This window comes from Bidens hawaiensis, unplaced genomic scaffold (genome assembly GCF_021521415.1).
Source record: "Bidens hawaiensis isolate Kalapana, Puna unplaced genomic scaffold, B.hawaiensis_p1.1 tig00016463_1, whole genome shotgun sequence".
Lineage (NCBI taxonomy): Eukaryota > Viridiplantae > Streptophyta > Magnoliopsida > Asterales > Asteraceae > Bidens > Bidens hawaiensis.
Genome location: NW_027492511.1, coordinates 422,105 through 441,999, shown reverse-complemented (window position 1 = coordinate 441,999; position 19,895 = coordinate 422,105). Strand labels below are relative to the sequence as shown.

Here is a 19,895-nt window from a genome sequence, read left to right as displayed (position 1 = left end):
AACTGTTATACACGCGCATCTAATAAAATCCATGTATACCCATGTTAATGAAAGTTATGATAGTTCTACGAATATGTAGTTCTACTAATTAATGGATGGCACCAAAGGATTTGTGAAGTGTGCTAAGGACAGCCAAAAACGTCAAAATCACCATTCAAGGATGGCCAATCCATGGAAGATATTCTAGGTTACCATTGCATATTATAAATTATATTTTGTCACAATTTACTATTTAATATAGCATGTGACTATGTGAGCATTAACTGTTCACATGTTGATAAAACAAACGCCAAATAAAAGGTTGACTTGGCAAAAACAAGTACCTATCATGAAACAAGTATAATCACAAGAAGTATAATCCGTAAATTTTATCATTCATCCCATTTAATTTAATAAAACGCACTTTATTTCTTAAATACTGATGACGTGGGTATCCATACTCATAAGCTAAAGAAGCCCAACAACTAAGAAGCAATAAGCTCCGACTGCTAAGCTATGAAGCTTGAAGCTTCACCACCTTAGCTAGAGTAACATAAAGCCGAAGTCTGAGGAAAAGCAACTATGTCTCCTTGCAGGCTCAAAGCAGATTAAGCTAAAAGGAGGGCTTGATCCATTCCTCTTATAGAAGCTTAACACTGCTTATTAAAGGAGGCCCCCACATTTGATGTTATCATCTCATTCTCTCTACCCTCTTTTTATTACAACTCTCCCACTCTCTTATTATATTCTCCTGCTTTATAATATTACTTTTCAGAATATCATCTCTTAAATACTACTCACTAAAGATCTTCCTCTTCAAAGAGTAATTATCATTAATTAAGTTGTCAGTCCTCTGAGTTGCTAAGTCCACGAGCTGTTGAGGCATAACACTATCAGCTTACTCCAACCTTAGCGACCAGTCACCGGTTAAGCAACCTGAAATTGCCTCAGCTGCTCTCTAACCGTCGGGTCTCAACTACCATCTCCTCTGCATTCTTTATCTCTAGTATACATATCTATATTTACTATTTATATACTTTCATGGGATAAATTACTAATGTTGAGTATCGAATGGTGGTCCAGAGGCCCTGTGTCTCAGGTCCCCTTCAACCGAATTCTTTCGTGTTATAGGTACAAGCAGAAAGCTGGAAAGTGACCCTGGACATATTCTCATTGTTGCCAACAAATACAAATATAAACAAATTAAATAATAATAATAATAATAATAATAATAACAATAATTATAATAATAACAATAATAATCCCAAGTCTCCCACACACCTGAACCTCTTTCTGGTACATGTTTAATTTACCTTCCCACACCTTTATTATTTCTTTCCATCCAAACCAAACTCATCCATCACCGTCCGCCGGCTGGCTTCCGTCGTCTTACACCGGCTGGCCACGTCATCATCCACGGATTCATATTGCAGAAACACTGGTACAGTTGAACTAATCACTTCATACACACACTCTACGTGCTTTTCCCCTTTTTTTAACCTAGGGTTTGTACTACCTTTCACGATTACTCTCTGTTATTGAATAATCTCATAGATATAAGCTAACCGAAAGCTTGAATACAGTGCATATTCATAACGTATATGCCACAACTGGATCAGATATCAATATATATTAATATTTATGTGATCAGTACTACACTAGAAATTGATAGTAATTGGACAGCATAATCCTCAAGCTGCTAGATCAAGTGCATCTATGTTTTCAATTGTTTATTATGTAATTGTTAATTTTGTGATAATTACACTAAATTGGAAGCAAGGCTGATTTTGATCTTAAATGTTTGATATACTCTTATCTCCATCTGGATGTTATATGTAGGATTTGGAGAGTAAGGAGATCAGTTACACTTGATTTGAACTCTGAATGATGCAAACGGCTGCTCATCATTCCGTAATTTTTCACTTACATGGCAGGTATTGCTCAATTAGCATGTGTGTATGAAGAAGCTTTATTTAATTGTTCTGTTAAAGATAAAGACTTGAAGAATTTATATCAGTTTGAGGTTGATTTTGATTATGACTTGGTTTTAAAAGCTAAGGTGAGAGCTTCATGTACGAGGTCTCGTTTTATGTACCGCCAGGAGCTGCGTTTTTGTTATCTCTTTTAACTATCAGCCTTTTTATCAAGTATTGTTCATATCAGCCTCCAACAGCCCTATTTTGATGCACATGTGCATGAGGCTCTGCCTCAAGGCCTTGAATCATTTTCCATATTTTAAAACCAAGGATGATAGTCTGTTTGACCTCAAAGTCAAGTTTTAGTTTAGGTTTTAAAATAGAAGCTATGGCTGTCTAAGTAGCTCGTAACTCGATTGAAATTGGCTCATTTACACTGAACTGGCTCGGTTTGTAAACTAGCCTAGCCCAAGCCAACGTAAGCTTCTCATTTAGCTTGCTTGTTGGCTTGTTTAAATGCGCCTAAATTTTAATATATATATATATATATAAATTATAAATATTTTAGTTTATTAATTATGCAACATTTTTAAAATAATGTTTATTCTTTTTAATAAACGAGTCGGCTTCAGCTTTTTACAAGCTGAGCTCGAGTTCAATATTTAGGCTCGTTTAGCTCAGTTTGTAAATGAGTCGAGCCAATAGGAGTGTGTTTCATTTTTTTAACTGAATTATTGTGCAATTTGTAACAAACGACAGAAGAGACTCTACAAAGGCATGTGCTTGGATGAAAAATGGGAACACTAGTCAAAGTCAACTCCATCAAAGACATAAATTGGTGAGAAGAGTTGACCATGGTCAGAGTTCGGTACATTTTAACCGATCCAAGTTCTTCCTAAACGCTGACAAAAACATGGTTTTTCCTATCCCAAACACAATGACAAACGATGGTCACGCGTCATCTATATCTGCATCTGAAGACATTATAGACACAAATGACACACCAAAACAAGAGCCAGTCCCGCTATTCAGCAAGTGGACACCTCCCCGATATCTATGGAGAGGGCTATCAGTTTTTGTGTTGACGGGTCAAGTTATAATGAGAATACTAAATCGTAAAATCCACTGGAAAAACACCCTCCAACAGCTAGAACGAGTCGGTCCAAAATCAGTAGGCGTTTGTCTCTTAACATCAGCATTTGTGGGCATGGCTTTCACCATCCAGTTCGTGAGAGAGTTCACCCGGTTAGGTCTAAACCGAGCCGTGGGTGGGGTCCTAGCCCTAGCCTTTATCCGTGAGCTAAGCCCCGTGATCACTTCAATCATAGTAGCCGGTCGAATCGGTAGTGCATTTGCAGCAGAGTTAGGGACCATGCAAGTATCTGAACAAATCGACACTTTAAGGGTTTTGGATACCGACCCGGTTGATTATTTGGTAACCCCACGGGTCATTGCTTCGTGTTTGGCGTTACCGTTCTTGACACTTATTTGTTTTACAGTCGGGATGGCGTCTAGTGCTCTTTTGGCTGATGGGGTTTACGGGATTAGTATTAACATTATTATGGATTCGGCTCAACGGGCTCTTAGATCATGGGATATTGTTAGTGCAATGATTAAGTCTCAAGTGTTTGGTTTGATTATCTCGGTTGTGAGTTGTGGGTGGGGGGTTACTACTTTGGGTGGGGCTAAAGGTGTTGGAGAGAGTACTACTTCTGCCGTGGTTCTTTCGCTTGTCGGTATTTTTATTGCCGATTTCGTGCTCTCGTATTGTTTTTTCCAAGGGGCCGGGGATTCACTTAAGAACTTGTGATGTTTTGGATTATGGTTGTTGGAGGTTTAGATGTTTTTTTTTTTTGGTTTTTAATGTTTTATTATTTCCATCTATGTGGGAACTTGATGCTTGTTTAAAGTGGGTAGTTTGCTGTTGTTTTTATCGGCTAATGGTTCTTGGTTGACCCGTGGATCAACATGGACCGGAGTCAACTAAGTCTGAAGTTGAAACAAATCAGAGCTGGACCAAAAGATAGCAGTCCGATTCTGGTTCGGGTCTCTATTACAATTTTAATATATGGAACTTTTAGATTTGCAATTTGTTGTAACCATGATATGATACCAGTTACAGTGATCAGGCTTGGTTGGTTTAAGGTAAATTGGTGACATGATACACTTTACTGTGGTTTGCAATGTGTCACATGGGTTTAATTGGTAGGTATATGTTTTATTATTATTTGATTATGACATTTCAACCATAAAATTTATGAAGACCTATTGACATGGCCTTTTCGTCACTGGTCCTAAACATATCTCATCTTTCTATTCAGGCATTAATTAGGGATACCTATCCCTAATTAATGCCTGAATAGAAAGATGAGATATGTTTAGGTAGTATTAGACGTGCACAAAAAAACCGGTTCCGGAACCTAACCGGTGGAACCGAACCGGAACCGGTTCCAGTTCCAACCCGGTTGGAACAATACCCGGTTTGGGTATTTTTGTACCCGAAAATCGGGACCGGTTCTACTATATATATTTCAGTACCGGTTCCAACCCGGTTCCTACCCGGTTATTATTTGGAACCGGTTCGGGTCGTACCCGGAAAAACCGGTTCCGACGGGTTTTTTTTCTAGGGTCAAACAAAAAGTCAAACTAGCCGTTGGAACCGGTTCCAACGGTAATATAGCCGTTGGAACCGGTTTTTTAGACACCAAATAGCCGTTGGAACCGGTTCCAACGGTAATATAGCCGTTGGAACCGGTTTTTGAGGCAATATATCCGTTGGAACCGGTTTTTGAGGCAATATAGCCGTTGGAACCGGTTTTTGGGCCAAACCTATATATAACTTGTTTCCATTACTTGTTTCACCATTACTTGTTTCCATTACTTGTAATTATTTGTTTTGGTAAAATTATTTGTAACTTGTTCGACTAATTATTTGTTTTGGTAAAATTATTTGTTTCGACGAAGAAGAATTGTACTATATGTTTTATTATAATTTGTTCGATTAATTTTTGTTACTTTTTTAATAACGACGAACATTTTATTTATTTAAAAACTAACTATTACAAACATTATTAACACATAAACGATACTAAACATAACAACTAAAACATAAAAAACAAAGTCCGTCGTTTTAATCCGGGAATACTTATTTTTGGGTTGTAGAGCCGGACGACTCTCCCACTTCCTTTTTTTATCTTCCAATCTTTTTTTCTCTCGACAATACTTATTCGTATGTTTTCGTAATGTCGAGTTGGACCCTGCTTTAAGAAACTTCGAGCAATATTTGCAACGTGCCAACTCATGTGAGTCGGTCATGAGACACAAATCGTAATGGACCCAAACATCGGGGCATCTTGTTGTTTCGATCACCATAACAACGTCATCATTGGATGCCATTTGTGGTCGGTTTAAGGTTAATTTTGGTTTGTAGTGTGTTTTATGGTTTTGGAATTGGAGTGTGTTTGATAGTTTTGAAACTTGCTATTATTAGTAAGAAAATACCCTATTTATAGTTAAAAAACCGGTTCCAACGGTCAAAAACGGCTATATAGCCGTTGGAACCGGTTCCTAACGGCTCTAATTTTTAAATTTCAAAAAAAAACCGGCGGAACCGGTTTTTACGTAAAAACCGGTTCCGGTTCATACCCTACCGGTTCTTAAAAGTTCGCATATCTGGGCACCGGTTCGGGTCGGGAACCGAACCGGTTCCTGACTGGAACCGGTGTCATTCTCTACCCGGGTTGAAAAAAACCGGTTCCGAACCGGTTCGGGTTTTCAAGGTGTACCCGATTTGTGCAGCTCTAGGTAGTATGCAAATATTTGTAAAATTGTAAATTATGATAGAAACATTTGGTACTATCCAAACAGTATCTTTATCTCATTTTTATAATTACACTAATAAATACTGTACCTTTTCTCTATTTTTAATTAAATAATATTTTTCTCTCTTCTTCACTAGCTATTACTTTTAAAAATATTAAAAAGTTATATAAGGGTGAACAATACTTTTCTAAATTTACTAATCAGCAGTAGTTTTTTTATTTAGTTCACTCACAACCACTTACAACTATGCTATATAATATAGAGAATTCGTTCACAATAATATTGAAAACATGTTGAGAATGCTTTAAAGATTGAGATGATCCAAAACTTTAGCACCTTAAACACAGGTGTCACGTCACATTTTTCTGTCAGGTATCATGAATGCATGTGGCTATGGCATGTCACCTCTTACGCTTCCATAGTTTGATAAGTTGAAAATGTGTCATAAAACCACTTGCATGTGTAGCCAATCCATATGCTATGAACCAACCACGAATAGCGATTGATCTCATGATTCTTAACAGCTCTTATATATTTGGATCATAATCATTGATTAAAAAACCTTCAAATAATAATGATCTCTGTGTGTGTAGAATAAATATGAATAGGTCAAAAAGGAAATAATAATAATAATAATAATAATAATAATAATAATAATAATTAATAAGACTAAGTACGCTAGTAATTTGGTTGTTTTTCATGAAAATATGTAAATAAAATGAATTCCATTTGCTCTACTTGAAAATTCAGATGTAGGACAAAATTTACAGGAAAGACTAGTAGTGTATTTATCGTCGCTCTCTGATTGGGATCCGCCACATATGGTTCCTTCTGTTAGACGTAATTTCAGACTCCAAGTCACAAGTCGGTGAAATTGAGGGACCAATATTGACAAGCTAGTCATAGTTGGTTATGCTTCATAATTGTGTTGTAATTATAATTGGTACTGTCTTGACTAACAAGTTAGGTTAGTCTATATAAGCCGAGTTATTGTTAGGCATTAAAATGTGAAGTTGGTGCAACCAAGTTACGGTTCATCAAGAGTCAAACCGAGTTAGGATTTGAGGTATTGTAAGCAGTTTTTTGAGTGAGATTTTCTGATTAATATAAACGAGAGTTATTCGTTAGTTCGTGTTCGATTATCGATCCGGAACTTGAATTGGTATCATAACGAAGTTCAAGAAATCGATAATCGAGTTAACTGAGGTTCGATGGCTAAGGGATTAAGAGTCAGAGATCGGATAGTTGCAGGCAACGAGTCGGTTGTTTGTGCGACGACAATACGAAAACAAGTTGGTTTTCAATCGAGGTGTATCCGGTGATAATAGAAAGGTAAAAAGGTGTTTTTCTTTCTTTTTTGTTTCTTGTAAAGGAAAAAGACTAAGTGGTGTACGTGTTTCTGATTCTTATTGATCGAATTAACAAGAATTACTAATTGTTATAAAAGTCAAAGCTCCAAAAAGATTTGTTTTCTCTAGAAAGAAAAGAGTTTGTTACGAAGGAAAGAAGGAAAAAGCATATTATGTTTGAGCAATTAATACTGCTTGGAGTACAAGTTGTTTACGAGCAAACCGATTCCTGGAAAGTTGTTCAGACTGATTGGTATGTATTTGTTCCAACGAAGTGGAGCAAGGGGGTCAATTTAAAGTTTGTTTTTATATGGCTTGAACGAGTTATGTTCTTACCAAGATTTTGATTTGAAATATGTGCTCGGGTTTTGATTCGAGAACAAGAGATGATCAAGGAAGATTGATGTTTGCTCGATTAAATGACAAGAATCGCAGCCAAAAGAGTGGATATGCGAGTTCATACGACCGAGGGAATGGTTGGGGACAGTGTCACATAGGTAGTCGAGTTCGGGAGAGCCGAAAGAACACAATTATGGATCTAAGTAGAGTTCCGGGAAATCAAGACGGATATGATGAAGACCAAGATGGTTGTGAAAGCCGAGAAGGTCAAGATCGTGGGTCAAATCACACAGGTCAAAGGAGGCATGTTTAAATCAAAGATTCACGTATTTCGAGTCGGAAATTAGGGGGGTGATTGTTGAACGTAATTTCATACTCCAAGTCACAAGCCGGTGAACTTGAGGGACCAATATTGACAAGCTGGTCATAGTTGGTTATGCTTCATAATTGTGTTGTAACTATAATTGGTAATGTCTTGACTAGCAAGTTAAGTTAGTCTATATAAGCCGAGTTATGGTTCGGTTTTAGAATGTGAAGTTGGTGCAACCAAGTAAGGGTTCATCAAGAGTCAAACCAAGTTAGGGTTTAAGGTATTTTAATCAGTTTTTTGAGTGGAATTTTCTGATTAATATAAACGAGAGTTATTCGTTAGTTTGTACTTGATTATCAATCCAGGACTTGACTTTCACCACCTTCTACTTCTAGTAAGGGCCTCTTAATAATGCAACAGGGTCCAAATTTTTTGTTGTTTTAAACATTTTGAGTGAGGACTATATAACCCTATGAAGACTACTTCTATAACAGACCAATCAGATTACGACTCATTAAATACATGTTAATTTAGATATAACAACCCAAAACTCTTAAGAGCATCCAGAACAACAAACCTTTATAAACCGTCAAATCAGCTCCACATAAGATTTCTTCAAACTTTTCTTAAGAAACCCTACTTTCTTCAACAACAGTAAACCTTTATAAACCGTCAAATCAATTCCACATAATATTTCTTCAAACTTTTCTTAAAAAACCTACTTTCTTTCACAACAGCAAACCTTGTTAAAAATATAAACGTATAATTATATATATGTGTATATGTGATATGTATATGAGTATGTGAGAGGGAATGACTTCAGGACCCACCATTGAGGTTTGAATTAAGCAAACTTTAACTCACAAACTTTACTTCATAACGGGCGGAGTCCATGAGCACCTACTTTGTCCCATGCCACATCATTCAAACCTTAAAGAATGTAGTTTGTTACGGATGTTGTAAATTTACAAGTAGAAAATCTTGTATCAGTTTTAAAGAACCAAGTGAAAGAAAAAAAAAGTTTTTCTTTTCAAACTAGTGTTGGTGGAAAAATTATTTACCAATTTGGTGTCTTTTAAAAAATATTTACCAAACTAGTGTTGGTGGAAAAAAGTATTTTCCATTTTAGTATTTTTCATTTATTTTATTCACCATTTACTTTTAAATCTAGTTTTTTTATTAGTTAATCTATTATTTATTTTTTTTTCATATTTATTATACATTTATTATCCAATAAATCCAATAACTTATTTTTTATATTTTTTTCATATTTCTTATTTATTTTTTTATATTCGATGAGAGTTCAATTAGTGTCGACTATGTTCATTACAGTGCTGGAACTAAACCTAAAAATAATCGTAGAACTATCATATTTAATATAAAAAAGAACGCTAAAGCCCGGGCGTTGCTAACAACCAGGAGTCGTGGCGGCTATTCAATGCGAATTTGGTCAGTATGAGCCAGGTTTGTTAAGGTATCGGATTGATCTAAACCAAAAATATAAATTCGTAAAACGCGAAAACAAAATAAAAAACAATTTAAATCGGTAAAACCCGGACATTGGTAAAACACAGACATTGCGAAGGCTATTTAACCCGAACTCGATCAATATCAATTAGTTCGTTGCGGTACAAAACTAAACCCAAAAAATAAAATTCGTAAAATGAATATATTTGAACAGAAAGACAAAAAAATATCTGAAGAAAAAAAATCAAATAAGAAAAGAAATTAAAAAAAAAGATTTGGAACGAGTTACTAAAAAGTCTGAAAACGTTAATTGACAAAAAAAAATATATAAAAAAGAAGTTGTTAGATTTATTAGATTAAAAATTATAAGAAATGTGATAAAAAAAATAAAAAATAGAAATATTAAATTTAAAAGTAAAACACTTTTTCCTACAATATTTTTTAAAAAACACTAAAACGGTAAATACTTTTTCTACCACCACTAACTCGTAAGTATCAATACGATACAAAGTGACACACTAATTTAATTTCACGCTATAATAAAAAGTGGAGTGATTTATTTATTTTGACTGTTGGTAATCAGGAGATTGGATACGACGTCGTTGTTGAAATAAGCTCCCTTTACATAATTAAGATTCAGCGTCAGATGGCATTTGAGCCCTAGCAAGCAAGCGGAGCCGCTGCATAACATTCATCCATTCTTCAAATCAATTCCAATCCGATCGCTGATATGGCTCGACTTCTATCCAGATCCACTCGTCAGGTATTCATCTATCCATCCTTTTATTTCATCAAATTCCTTCTAAACTTTGATTCATCATTTTGCTTTTCTACTCTATCAGTTTTATTGTATTGTTCATGATTTTGATGAACAATCATAAATGCAGCTTACTTATTGGACGCATGTTTACTGCCGATTGGATTGATTAGGGATTAGTTTTTGACCTTTTTTTTAATAATAATTGTTAGATTGGGGATAAGAGTTTAGGTATACGGTGTGAAATGAATTTAGATGCTTGTATAGAAGAAACACGAGAGCATACATTTGGATGTGTGTTGGTGTATATTTTGGCGATTTTGGTTTAGGGTTCAGAATTTATATTTATGTAGTTGATTGGAAGTTAAAAATTTGATTTTTAAAGGACTGGAAGCATGTATCTAGACCTTTCAAGAGTCAAAGTTGATGAATATCTAGAAAAGTAATGGATTGGAACCAGTACATCCAGATTAGCTGTGTACACTTTAAGGAAACCCTTTCTCTGGTAAAGCAAGAGATTTGTATGCCGGATCAAATAAAAATATTAAATATATATGCGATAATTTACCTGAACGAATGCATCACTGCTTTCTGCACAAGATCATGATTTTCCAATACAGAAATTTCATTTTATTTAAAATATTTGCTCCAGTTGAGTTGTTGGTGGGATATATTTTTGTTTGTCTATTGGACTTGATAGTTGTTATTTGACATAACTATATGTTTTAGTTTCCTAGTTTTATAACTCATCATGAACTATATGTTTCTTTCTTGAGGATGTGCCACTCTAGCCTTAGATACGAAGGGTGTTATAATCTGAGACCATATATACCGACATAAGTATATGTAAGGTTCAGTAACTATTCTCTTAACAAAATGTCCTCCTGTTTTTAAGTAAACTACCGCATACAATTATTTGAGATTGCCTATTGGGAACTCAATGGTTTAGATATAAAAAATAAACAATAGCTGGTAAACAGTATGTTTATATACCAGAAACCTTTAGATCTTTTTCCCTTAATACCAGTCTACTTTTTAAATGAATAGGGAATTTTAAATGAATTATTTCATTATCAAGAATGGTCAGTGTATACATGTGTATAACATATTTTTTTTTTTGACATTATGCAGTTATATGGCAGTCAATCCGTTTTGCAACCACAACAGCATGCAGTCCCAGCTCGTTTCTATGCCAAAGAAGCTGCCCCTCAAGCTCTCAAGGGTGATGGTGAGTTGACTTGCTAGTTGAGAATATTTAGATCCTATAAAAGTATAAAGTAATAATGGTTAAACCTTCACGCGCATTTGCAGAAATGTTGAAAGGTATTTTTCTTGAGGTGAAGAAGAAGTTTGAGACAGCAATCGGTGTTCTTCGCAAAGAGAAAATTACCATTGCTCCTGAAGATCCTGCAGCAGTTGAACAGTATGCTAAAGTGATGAAGACTGTAAGGGAAAAGTAAGTTCTCAAGAGTGATGATGTATATATGTGTATGTGTGTGTGTATGTGCACACGCACACACACAAGAGGCATCCAATTTCTAACCAAAAATACATTGAGAACTGCAGGACTGCATAATATAGTTGTACCTTATATTTTAATTGTTATGCAGAAGAAGGATACATAACTGCTGACCCACTATCTGTTTGAATTGCTAATGCATAACTTGCAAGTGCTTTATGTGGTTCTCACAATTGGCAAGATCAAACTGAATCTGAAAAGAATGTGTCCCTATATTTACACACACACACACACACACACACACATGTACATACAGATGTATGTATGCATGTTAATTTGGCAGCATTATGTTTCCATTTATTTTCTGATTGATTCATTGTTACTTTTAAATTATTATTTAAATGTCTTTTTTATTTTTACAGGGCAGATTTGTTCTCAGAATCTCAGAGGATCCAATTCACCATCAAGCAACGAACTGATGGAATTCAAGATGCTCGATCTTATCTGTTCGCTTTGAAGGATATCCGTCTCAAGTATTATCTTTTTCTATAGTTATTATTTTTTGAAAGACGAGTGCTACTAGTTGTAAATCTTGAAAACTTTTAGATTTTGAGTGGCACATACATGTTATTTGTTTTAAATATAAATAATAATATTGCAGGAGAGGGCTTACAGATGAATTAGGTGCTGAGACTATGATGATGGATGCACTTGAGAAAGTTGAGAAAGAGATTAAGAAGCCACTTTTGAGGAATGACAAGAAGGGGATGGCTCTTCTCAATGAAGAATTTAACAAAATCAACCAAAAGTAAGCTTTTATTATTTTAAAATCATTATTTATGTTAATATGTTGTCATACTTTTCCTTCTTTGCTTTAACAGCTGCTAAATTTTGAGGTTAAGTCTTGTCATGTAACATGCACGGCAAATGAGAGCACCTTGGTCTTTTTACTTTTATCATTTAAAAGTTGAAAATATGTACGAAAACGTTCTATATATATTTTAAAAAAGGGTAAACTGGTCATTTTAGAAAAGCTTACAGAAAAAGTTACACACCACTGCGCCAGTTAGTGGAAAGGACGAAAAGTGTGACAACATATGAACTGAACTTCTAGGGACATTTGTTATAAATGGTCTGGCCATTCTGTGTTGACCGCTCAACATTAAATTATTTTAACGCGCATTTACGGTTTTATCTTAAGGCTTGGCATAAGAAAGGAAGATTTGCCTAAATACGAAGAAGCATTGGAGAAGAAGATTGCTAAAGCACAACTGGATGAGTTGAAGAAAGATGCCCTTGAGGCAATGGAAACACAAAAGAAAAGGTATGCTTTTTTACTTCTAAAAAAATTACAATATTTAGTTAAAATAACCAGATAAGAGTTTTTATATTATTTATTTAAATAATATTTGCAGGGAGGAGTTCAATGATGAGGAAATGCCGGATGTGAAGTCTCTTGACATTAGAAACATGCTCTAAGCCTAAGAGTTTGCTTCAAAATTAATCTGCTCGGTTTTGAGGATTTCGACTTTATCGATTTCTCGAGATGTTTAATTGAAAAGACGAGGACGATGATACGCTGTTGTTAATGTATCGAATCAAGAGTCCATGAATAAATGTTTGATTTTTTGAAGTGAAAGCTAAAAATTCTCACTTCTTTTTTTCTGCAACTCTAACTTTTATATCTTATTTGAATAATTTTTGTATAACTTCCTCATGATCAATTTCTTACTTTGAGTTATCATAACAATTAGGTTACTGTTTTATCAATCTTTATATTTTGATATTGAAATTGAAAAGATAATAAAAGCCACAACATGAGATTTTCATATCATCTTAAATTGTGTCCGAAATCGTTTCTAGTATCTTAAGCTGTTAGAAGTTTTCTCATACTTTTGCATATTGAGTTCTTTAGCTATTTTTCTTTTTAGTTACAAATTTTAAATCATTTTATTTATTTATTTTTATATTTTAACTTTAATTCATTTGTAATTTCTTAGGTTATTTTAAGTTCCATAATTATACTAATTAACAACATTTAATCACAATTTATATTTATACTTATTACCAAAATTATCTATCAATTGTTCACATGAATTTTGAAATGTCAATAATCTACTAAAAATGAATCTTTTTGAGCTATAACTTTAAAACTCAAGTTTGGTTCATGAATAATTTTTCAAATTTGAGCTCAACTCATTATTATTATTATTAAATAACTATATAATTATTTCATTCAAGTGAACTTTCTTTTTTTAATTATAAACTATATTGATAAAATACTATTATTTAATTATTTTCATCGTAAGTGTATGCATGATAGAGACACACACATATATATAATAAAATAATATGATAGTTTATAAAGCTTGACAAGGGAAACTTGGACTCAACCTCGTTAGTTAGATAGGTCAACTGCATGCTTCATATCGTTTAACAAATCAATCTCAATTAACTCATGAACAACTTAATTTAGTACCGCACGTAAAAAAAAAAAAATAAACAAAAATATCTTAAATTTACCAATTTTCTTTTTTCTTTTCCATAAAGCATTCTTGTTTGTAGTAGCAACCGCCTAGTATTTGCCACAAATGTTCCTTCCGTATCTCACGGAGAAACTGGTGTCTGAAACTCTTCAATGCCCATATTTTCTCTCCCTTGTTACAGAATATGCAATTTAAGCTCCATTTTCTTCTTCATTTTCTGTCTTCTCTCATATGAAGAAGAAGAAGAACAAGACACATTGATTTTTTTTTTTTTTTTTTTTTCATTTGGGTTCGTTGATTTGGGGTTAATCGACAAACAAATCGATTAACCAACCATTACACCCTTTTCAGTTTCAATATCATGTCTTAACGTATGCCACCATTCTCTTATTTCAATATGTGTATTCGTTTTTTCATGTTTCCAGTATCGGTACCGGTATGTATATGAATGATACCGGTACCGAAAAAAATCGGTACTCATTTTTGGTCACGTTTTTTTAGTTAACAATGGTTAAATATTTAATTTTTATTTGAATTTGATTGTTGATTGTAATTATTTTCAGGAAATTGATTTGGGGGTGATAATATAAAAATAGGTGAAGATTGAGAGGAGGCTTTGATTTAAAAAAGAAAAACAATAGCTGTAGCATCCTCTCTTTTTTGAGGTATAGAAATGAATTCAAGCGACCAACAACAACAGCTTCATGGTGGTTCAGAAAATGCTGACGTGTCATCAAAGATTCTTAATGGCAAAGATTGCCCTATGAAAGGTATTGTTAGTAAGTACGAGGAAACATTGTACACGTTCACATTCTAGGACGGATGTCAGTACAAAATGTATGTGTGTCAGTAAGGTACAAATGTATAATTATGTGTAAACATGAAACCTAAAGAATGTTTAGTTAAACTCTAGGACCCATTAGGTGTTAACTACTAGTCTCATGGTCAAAAATCAAAATAGCAGTCAGTTACAACAACAATGATCACTTTTTGTAGGTACAAATGGAGGGCTAGTTGATATGGATGATAATAGTCACTCTATTGATGCTAATGACTCAAGTTATAGTAGTAGTGAGGTAAGTTTTTGAATTTGGTTAACTTTCATATGGTTCGGTTCGTTGTAATCGTTTTAAACTTCTTCAGGAGCTCGACAAAACCGCGGTTAAAGACATGAACCCACAGTTCGAGGAGTACAAGAAGAAAGCTTCGATTATAGTCGAAGAATATTTCGCCACCGATGATGTCATCTCAACCGCAAACGAGTTAAAAGACCTCGAAATGTCAGCTTACAGTTACTATTTTGTGAAGAAGCTCATCTCCATGGCTATGGACCGGCACCACAAGGAAAAAGAAATGGCTGCTGTTCTTTTATCATCGATTTACGCTGATGTCATCGACCCCCAACAAGTTTACATGGGTTTTCGCAAACTTGTCGAGTCAGCTGACGATTTGATAGTAGACATTCCCGACACTGTCGATGTTCTTGCGTTGTTCATAGCCCGAGCTGTCGTGGATGACATACTCCCGCCTGCTTTTTTGAAAAAAGAGGCGGATGCTTTACCCGAAGGAGCGAAGGGTAGAGATGTAATTAAACGAGCCGAAAAGGGGTATTTGTCAGCCCCGCTTCATGCGGAGATTATAGAACGGAGGTGGGGTGGTAGTCGTAACAAAACTGTGGAAGATGTTAAAGTGAAGATTGATAATTTGTTGGTGGAATATGCAGTGAGTGGCGATAAGAAGGAAGCCATACGATGCATAAACGACTTAAAAGTCCCATTTTTTCACCACGAGATAGTGAAACGGGCGGTAATAATGGCAATGGAACGGAAGAAAGCTGAGAGTAAGCTTCTCGACTTGTTAAAAACAGCTTCGGAAGAGTGTTTGATAAACTCAAGTCAAATTTCAAAAGGCTTCACTCGGATTATTGACATGATCGATGATTTATCGCTGGACATACCGAATGCGAAGGAGTCTTTACAGTCGTTGATATCGAAAGCAGCATCCGAAGGGTGGTTATGCGCTTCTTCTTTAAAACAAGTGTCGTTTTCGGATAAGAAACTAGTGGGAGAATCGATTGTGAGAGCGTTTAAAGCGAAAGCACAATCGATTATTCAAGAGTACTTTTTAACGGGTGATGTTTTGGAGGTAAATAGTTGTTTAGAGTCAGGGAATCTTTCTTCAATCCCGGAGTTAAAAGCGATTTTTGTTAAGCGGTTGATTACGTTAGCGATGGACAGGAAGAAACGAGAGAAAGAAATGGCTTCGGTTTTGTTATCGTCACTGTATTTCCCGGTCGACAATGTGGTTAACGGATTCACGATGTTAATAGAATCGGCAGACGACACGGCATTGGACAATCCCGTTGTTGTAGAAGATCTCGCAATGTTTTTAGCCCGAGCAGTTGTCGATGATGTTTTGGCGCCTCTACATTTGGAAGAAATTGGGGGCGGTTGTCTAAAACCGGAGTCAGTCGGGAACCAAGTTTTGAAAATGGCTAAATCACTTCTTAGCGCCCGGTTATCAGGCGAGCGGATTTTGAGGTGTTGGGGCGGTGGTGGGAGTTACACAAAAGGATGGGCGATCGAAGACGTTAAAGATCAAATCGGCAAACTTTTGGAAGAGTTCGAGTCAGGTGGTGACACTCGGGAAGCGTGTCGGTGCATAACCGAACTCGGGATGCCATTTTTTCATCACGAGGTCGTCAAGAAGTCGTTAGTGATTATTATCGAGAAGAAACAAGATAGGATTTGGAGGTTGCTTGAAGAGTGTTTTAACACGGGAATCATAACGCAGATTCAGATGTCGAAAGGCTTCGGGAGAGTGTCGGAATCGCTCGATGATTTGTGTTTGGATGTACCTGATGCAAAAAAGCAGTTCGGGTCGCTTGTTGAACGGGCTAACACGGTAGGGTGGTTGGATTCGTCTTTTAGTTTTAACGTTAACAAAACCGCGTACCCGATGGAGAAAGGTCATCATTCCCATTCCGTATAATGTTGTAGTCGGGAATAAGTGATTCCCATGGTTGTTTACATGTGGGTATGAACGGGTGGTTTATTTTGATTTCAAGAGTTATGTACTTTCATTTGTTTATTTAAGGGTTGGACTGGTTTAGGATATTTTGTGTTGTATGATTATTAGAATTATATATATATAACAAACCTATATTAATGACAAAAACAACAAATTATGTAGATTAAATGGTTTACTTAAAAACTAATTGTAATTTAAGTTTACCTCCGCGTGTGTAAATAAGAGATGTTGAATGATTTGAGTTCTATTCTCATCCAAAAAACAATAATATTTAAGACTAAAACAATGTGACTAAAACAATGTTAGATGTTATGTCCAAAAACAATGTGACTAAAACAAGTCAATAATATTTAAGACTAGTCATTTCTTATGAACAAGCAATTTTACTGATTTTTACTCATTCATGGTTCTCATCCATTTTCTTGTTGCATTTAAAGCATCATAATTTGTCACAAAATATAAAAGATCATTATACTAAGCTAATGTATGTCATAATTATGAATATTTTGACAGAAGAAATGTTGAGTTCATAATAAATGTCAACACTTATGTGATACTTAAGCATTCTCTATGAACATATTACAAACTTATAACATCAAAAAATTCTTCAAAAACATGAATATATCAAATCATACCCAAATGAACAAAACAAATTCCATTATAAGTTGACTGAAAATAACGTTCAAACCTCACAAACTTGTTATACACTAACAATAAAATCAAACGACAAAGCCCTCTTAAAAGCATGGTTTTTTAAAGGCATGTCTTGGGGCTGGGCGAGCTATTAGAACTTCTCAGGAGGTGGCGCCTCATGTATTATTGGGTCAAAACTGATTAAAATTAGTATGTCTACAAGGCTATTGTGTATAACACACACATACACAAAGAAACACAGCCCAAGGAATGAAAGAGTTATAAAAGTTTTACTTAATAAACAAAGTTGAAACACAACATATTAGGTGCTGTTTGTTTTTTCAGAGGTAAAATGTCTGCAGTCTACGGACCACATCTGCAGGCATCTGTAGCAGAAGAGGTTGACCAAACCTCTGCAGTCTGCCAGAAGAAGACTGTTTGTTTTTAACGTCTGCAGACTGCTAAAATAAAATAGAAATTTTTAAATAAGCTGAAATTTAAATAAAAAAGTCATTCAACATCGAAATTTAAATAATAGTCAAACAACACTGAAATAATATTTATAAAACCACAATAACATTTTTCTTTAAATAATTTGTTCGGTACTTTGCATTAACTGCTCAACAATTTTATCTTGCACAATACACACATATTGGATTTACATCTGGTTTAATTCTATACTTTGCAGTTATACTTGTAAATGTCTTGGTTAAAACCCGGGCTCTTGCTTCATATGCATTCCATTTGATGGCTCAAACATTTTTCTCTAAAAGTATCAAGATAGATAATTTAAAACAAAAAAATATTTGACCAGTTTTACCCATACCCATTTTAACCATAACTAAAATACCGTTACTTGGTTTGTAGGACTATGAGGTAAAATATTATGAGCAAGATCTTCGTTAAGTGATACACGAAATGGAGGCCCCGACACATACCTCATGCTGCATTTAAAAAAATAATAAAATAAAATAGTAATAACAATAATAATAACAGGAATTATCAAATAAAGCTAGTTTAGTTGTCGAGCGCGAACTAGAGCCTTATATGGGAAGGTCGTTTAGACTCGTCAAGCCTCAACGAGCCATATAAAAAAAAGAAAAATTGAGCATAAACAAAATAATAATGAATAAATAAATATTAAATGAGCCGATTTCGAGCTGAGCCCGAGCTTAGAAAACGAGTGACAAGCCAAGGTCTCTTTCGAAAAAGAGCTAGAAACAAACCGATCTCAAGTTATTGTAGGTCAAAACGAGCCACTCTAGAGTCTAGACTAGTCGAGCTTGGGCTCGGGTCGGCTCGTTTACACCCCTATTGACAACAACAAAACCCCATATTCATCAAATTAAGAATGACCACTATTAACATCATAATATATCATAAGCAACAACAATAGAAACAATCTGGATCAATTCATTCCCTTACGAAACCCTAAACAGTAATTGAAATCAAACCTAAACATAAATAAATCAAACCTAATAAAATTCTTAACTAGCAATTATCAAGATATCAATTATCATTGGACAAGAAGCTTACCTTGTTGATAGATATGGACAATAGGTCGCCGGATGCAGGTGGTGAACGGTGGCTGGAGGTGAGCGCCGACTGTAGGGGAGCGGCGGCTGGAGGTCGCCGGAGGTGGAGGATGCAGGTGGCGGCGGCGCACCGGAGGTGGAGAGGCAGGCGGTGGCGCACTGGAGGTGGAGGAGGCAGGTGGCGGCGGCAGCGCACCAGAGGTGGAGGGCAGGGGTGACGGGATGGATGAAAGGGGCTAGGGTTTGAGAGATTTTTGATAGACCTATGTAAGATGGAAGAAAGAAAGAATGATAATTTTAAAAGATCTTAGAAGATTTGAAAAGTGGGTGGTCCATGTCTGCACAAAGAAGAGGGCGCGCAGACGTTTTTTAATGAAATGTCTTCCGAAAAACAAACAGTCTGCAAATCTAAATGTCTGCGCATGGTCTGCGCGGTGCAGACAAAAGAGGTCAGGAAGATCTTTTGTCAAAAACCAACACCACCTTAGTGAGGCGTGGCTTCTAGTTGTAAGTAAAGGTTATTTGGTTGTACATAGAGCAGCGCCTTGCCCACGTGTGACAAGCAGCTCATGCTTTTTAACGTGTAAAGAACAATCAAATGCACATCTACATTTGTAACAACCTCTTTGGTTTGGGATCAAGCGGGTTTGAACATATCACTTTCATCTATAGCAAACGGTAATCTACATTTGATTTATGATCGTCTATCGAGCTACATTTTATAGTCAACAAACAACACCAAGTAAACTAGTAGAAAACAGAGAAGTGCACACAATTAGAAACACTACTAGAATGCAACCATTTTGACATAAA

The 19,895-nt window shown here is 35.3% G+C and overlaps 3 protein-coding genes across 3 annotated transcripts; all 3 read left to right on the top strand.

The window, feature by feature from the left end:
• Nucleotides 1–1,817: 1,817 nt before the first annotated feature.
• LOC143551584 (protein TRIGALACTOSYLDIACYLGLYCEROL 1, chloroplastic-like) lies at nucleotides 1,818–3,707 on the top strand. Its single transcript, XM_077041983.1, has 2 exons — nucleotides 1,818–1,913; nucleotides 2,655–3,707. Exons 1-2 carry the CDS (start codon nucleotides 1,864–1,866, stop codon nucleotides 3,703–3,705), a joined length of 1,101 nt encoding a protein of 366 aa, XP_076898098.1. The 5' UTR covers nucleotides 1,818–1,863; the 3' UTR covers nucleotides 3,706–3,707.
• Nucleotides 3,708–9,837: 6,130 nt separating this feature from the next.
• LOC143551583 (putative ATP synthase 24 kDa subunit, mitochondrial) lies at nucleotides 9,838–13,058 on the top strand. The gene is made up of 7 exons (XM_077041982.1): nucleotides 9,838–9,945; nucleotides 11,071–11,167; nucleotides 11,251–11,395; nucleotides 11,821–11,931; nucleotides 12,060–12,206; nucleotides 12,600–12,722; nucleotides 12,814–13,058. The coding sequence occupies exons 1-7, from the start codon at nucleotides 9,913–9,915 to the stop codon at nucleotides 12,875–12,877; spliced, it is 720 nt and encodes a 239-aa protein (XP_076898097.1). The 5' UTR covers nucleotides 9,838–9,912; the 3' UTR covers nucleotides 12,878–13,058.
• Nucleotides 13,059–14,520: 1,462 nt separating this feature from the next.
• LOC143551582 (MA3 DOMAIN-CONTAINING TRANSLATION REGULATORY FACTOR 2-like) lies at nucleotides 14,521–17,023 on the top strand. Its single transcript, XM_077041980.1, has 3 exons — nucleotides 14,521–14,654; nucleotides 14,881–14,960; nucleotides 15,028–17,023. The coding sequence occupies exons 1-3, from the start codon at nucleotides 14,558–14,560 to the stop codon at nucleotides 16,873–16,875; spliced, it is 2,025 nt and encodes a 674-aa protein (XP_076898095.1). The 5' UTR covers nucleotides 14,521–14,557; the 3' UTR covers nucleotides 16,876–17,023.
• The last annotated feature ends 2,872 nt before the right edge of the window (nucleotides 17,024–19,895 follow it).

Coding starts and splice junctions, on each gene's coding strand:
- LOC143551584 (XM_077041983.1), top strand. CDS start 1,864: ATGATGCAAACGGCTGCTCATCATTCCGTAATTTTTCACTTACATGGC. Junction 1,914..2,654: donor ATTTTTCACTTACATGGCAG/GTATTGCTCAAT, acceptor AACAAACGACAG/AAGAGACTCTACAAAGGCAT.
- LOC143551583 (XM_077041982.1), top strand. CDS start 9,913: ATGGCTCGACTTCTATCCAGATCCACTCGTCAG. Junction 9,946..11,070: donor TATCCAGATCCACTCGTCAG/GTATTCATCTAT, acceptor GACATTATGCAG/TTATATGGCAGTCAATCCGT. Junction 12,723..12,813: donor ATGGAAACACAAAAGAAAAG/GTATGCTTTTTT, acceptor TAATATTTGCAG/GGAGGAGTTCAATGATGAGG.
- LOC143551582 (XM_077041980.1), top strand. CDS start 14,558: ATGAATTCAAGCGACCAACAACAACAGCTTCATGGTGGTTCAGAAAAT. Junction 14,655..14,880: donor CAAAGATTGCCCTATGAAAG/GTATTGTTAGTA, acceptor CACTTTTTGTAG/GTACAAATGGAGGGCTAGTT. Junction 14,961..15,027: donor CAAGTTATAGTAGTAGTGAG/GTAAGTTTTTGA, acceptor AAACTTCTTCAG/GAGCTCGACAAAACCGCGGT.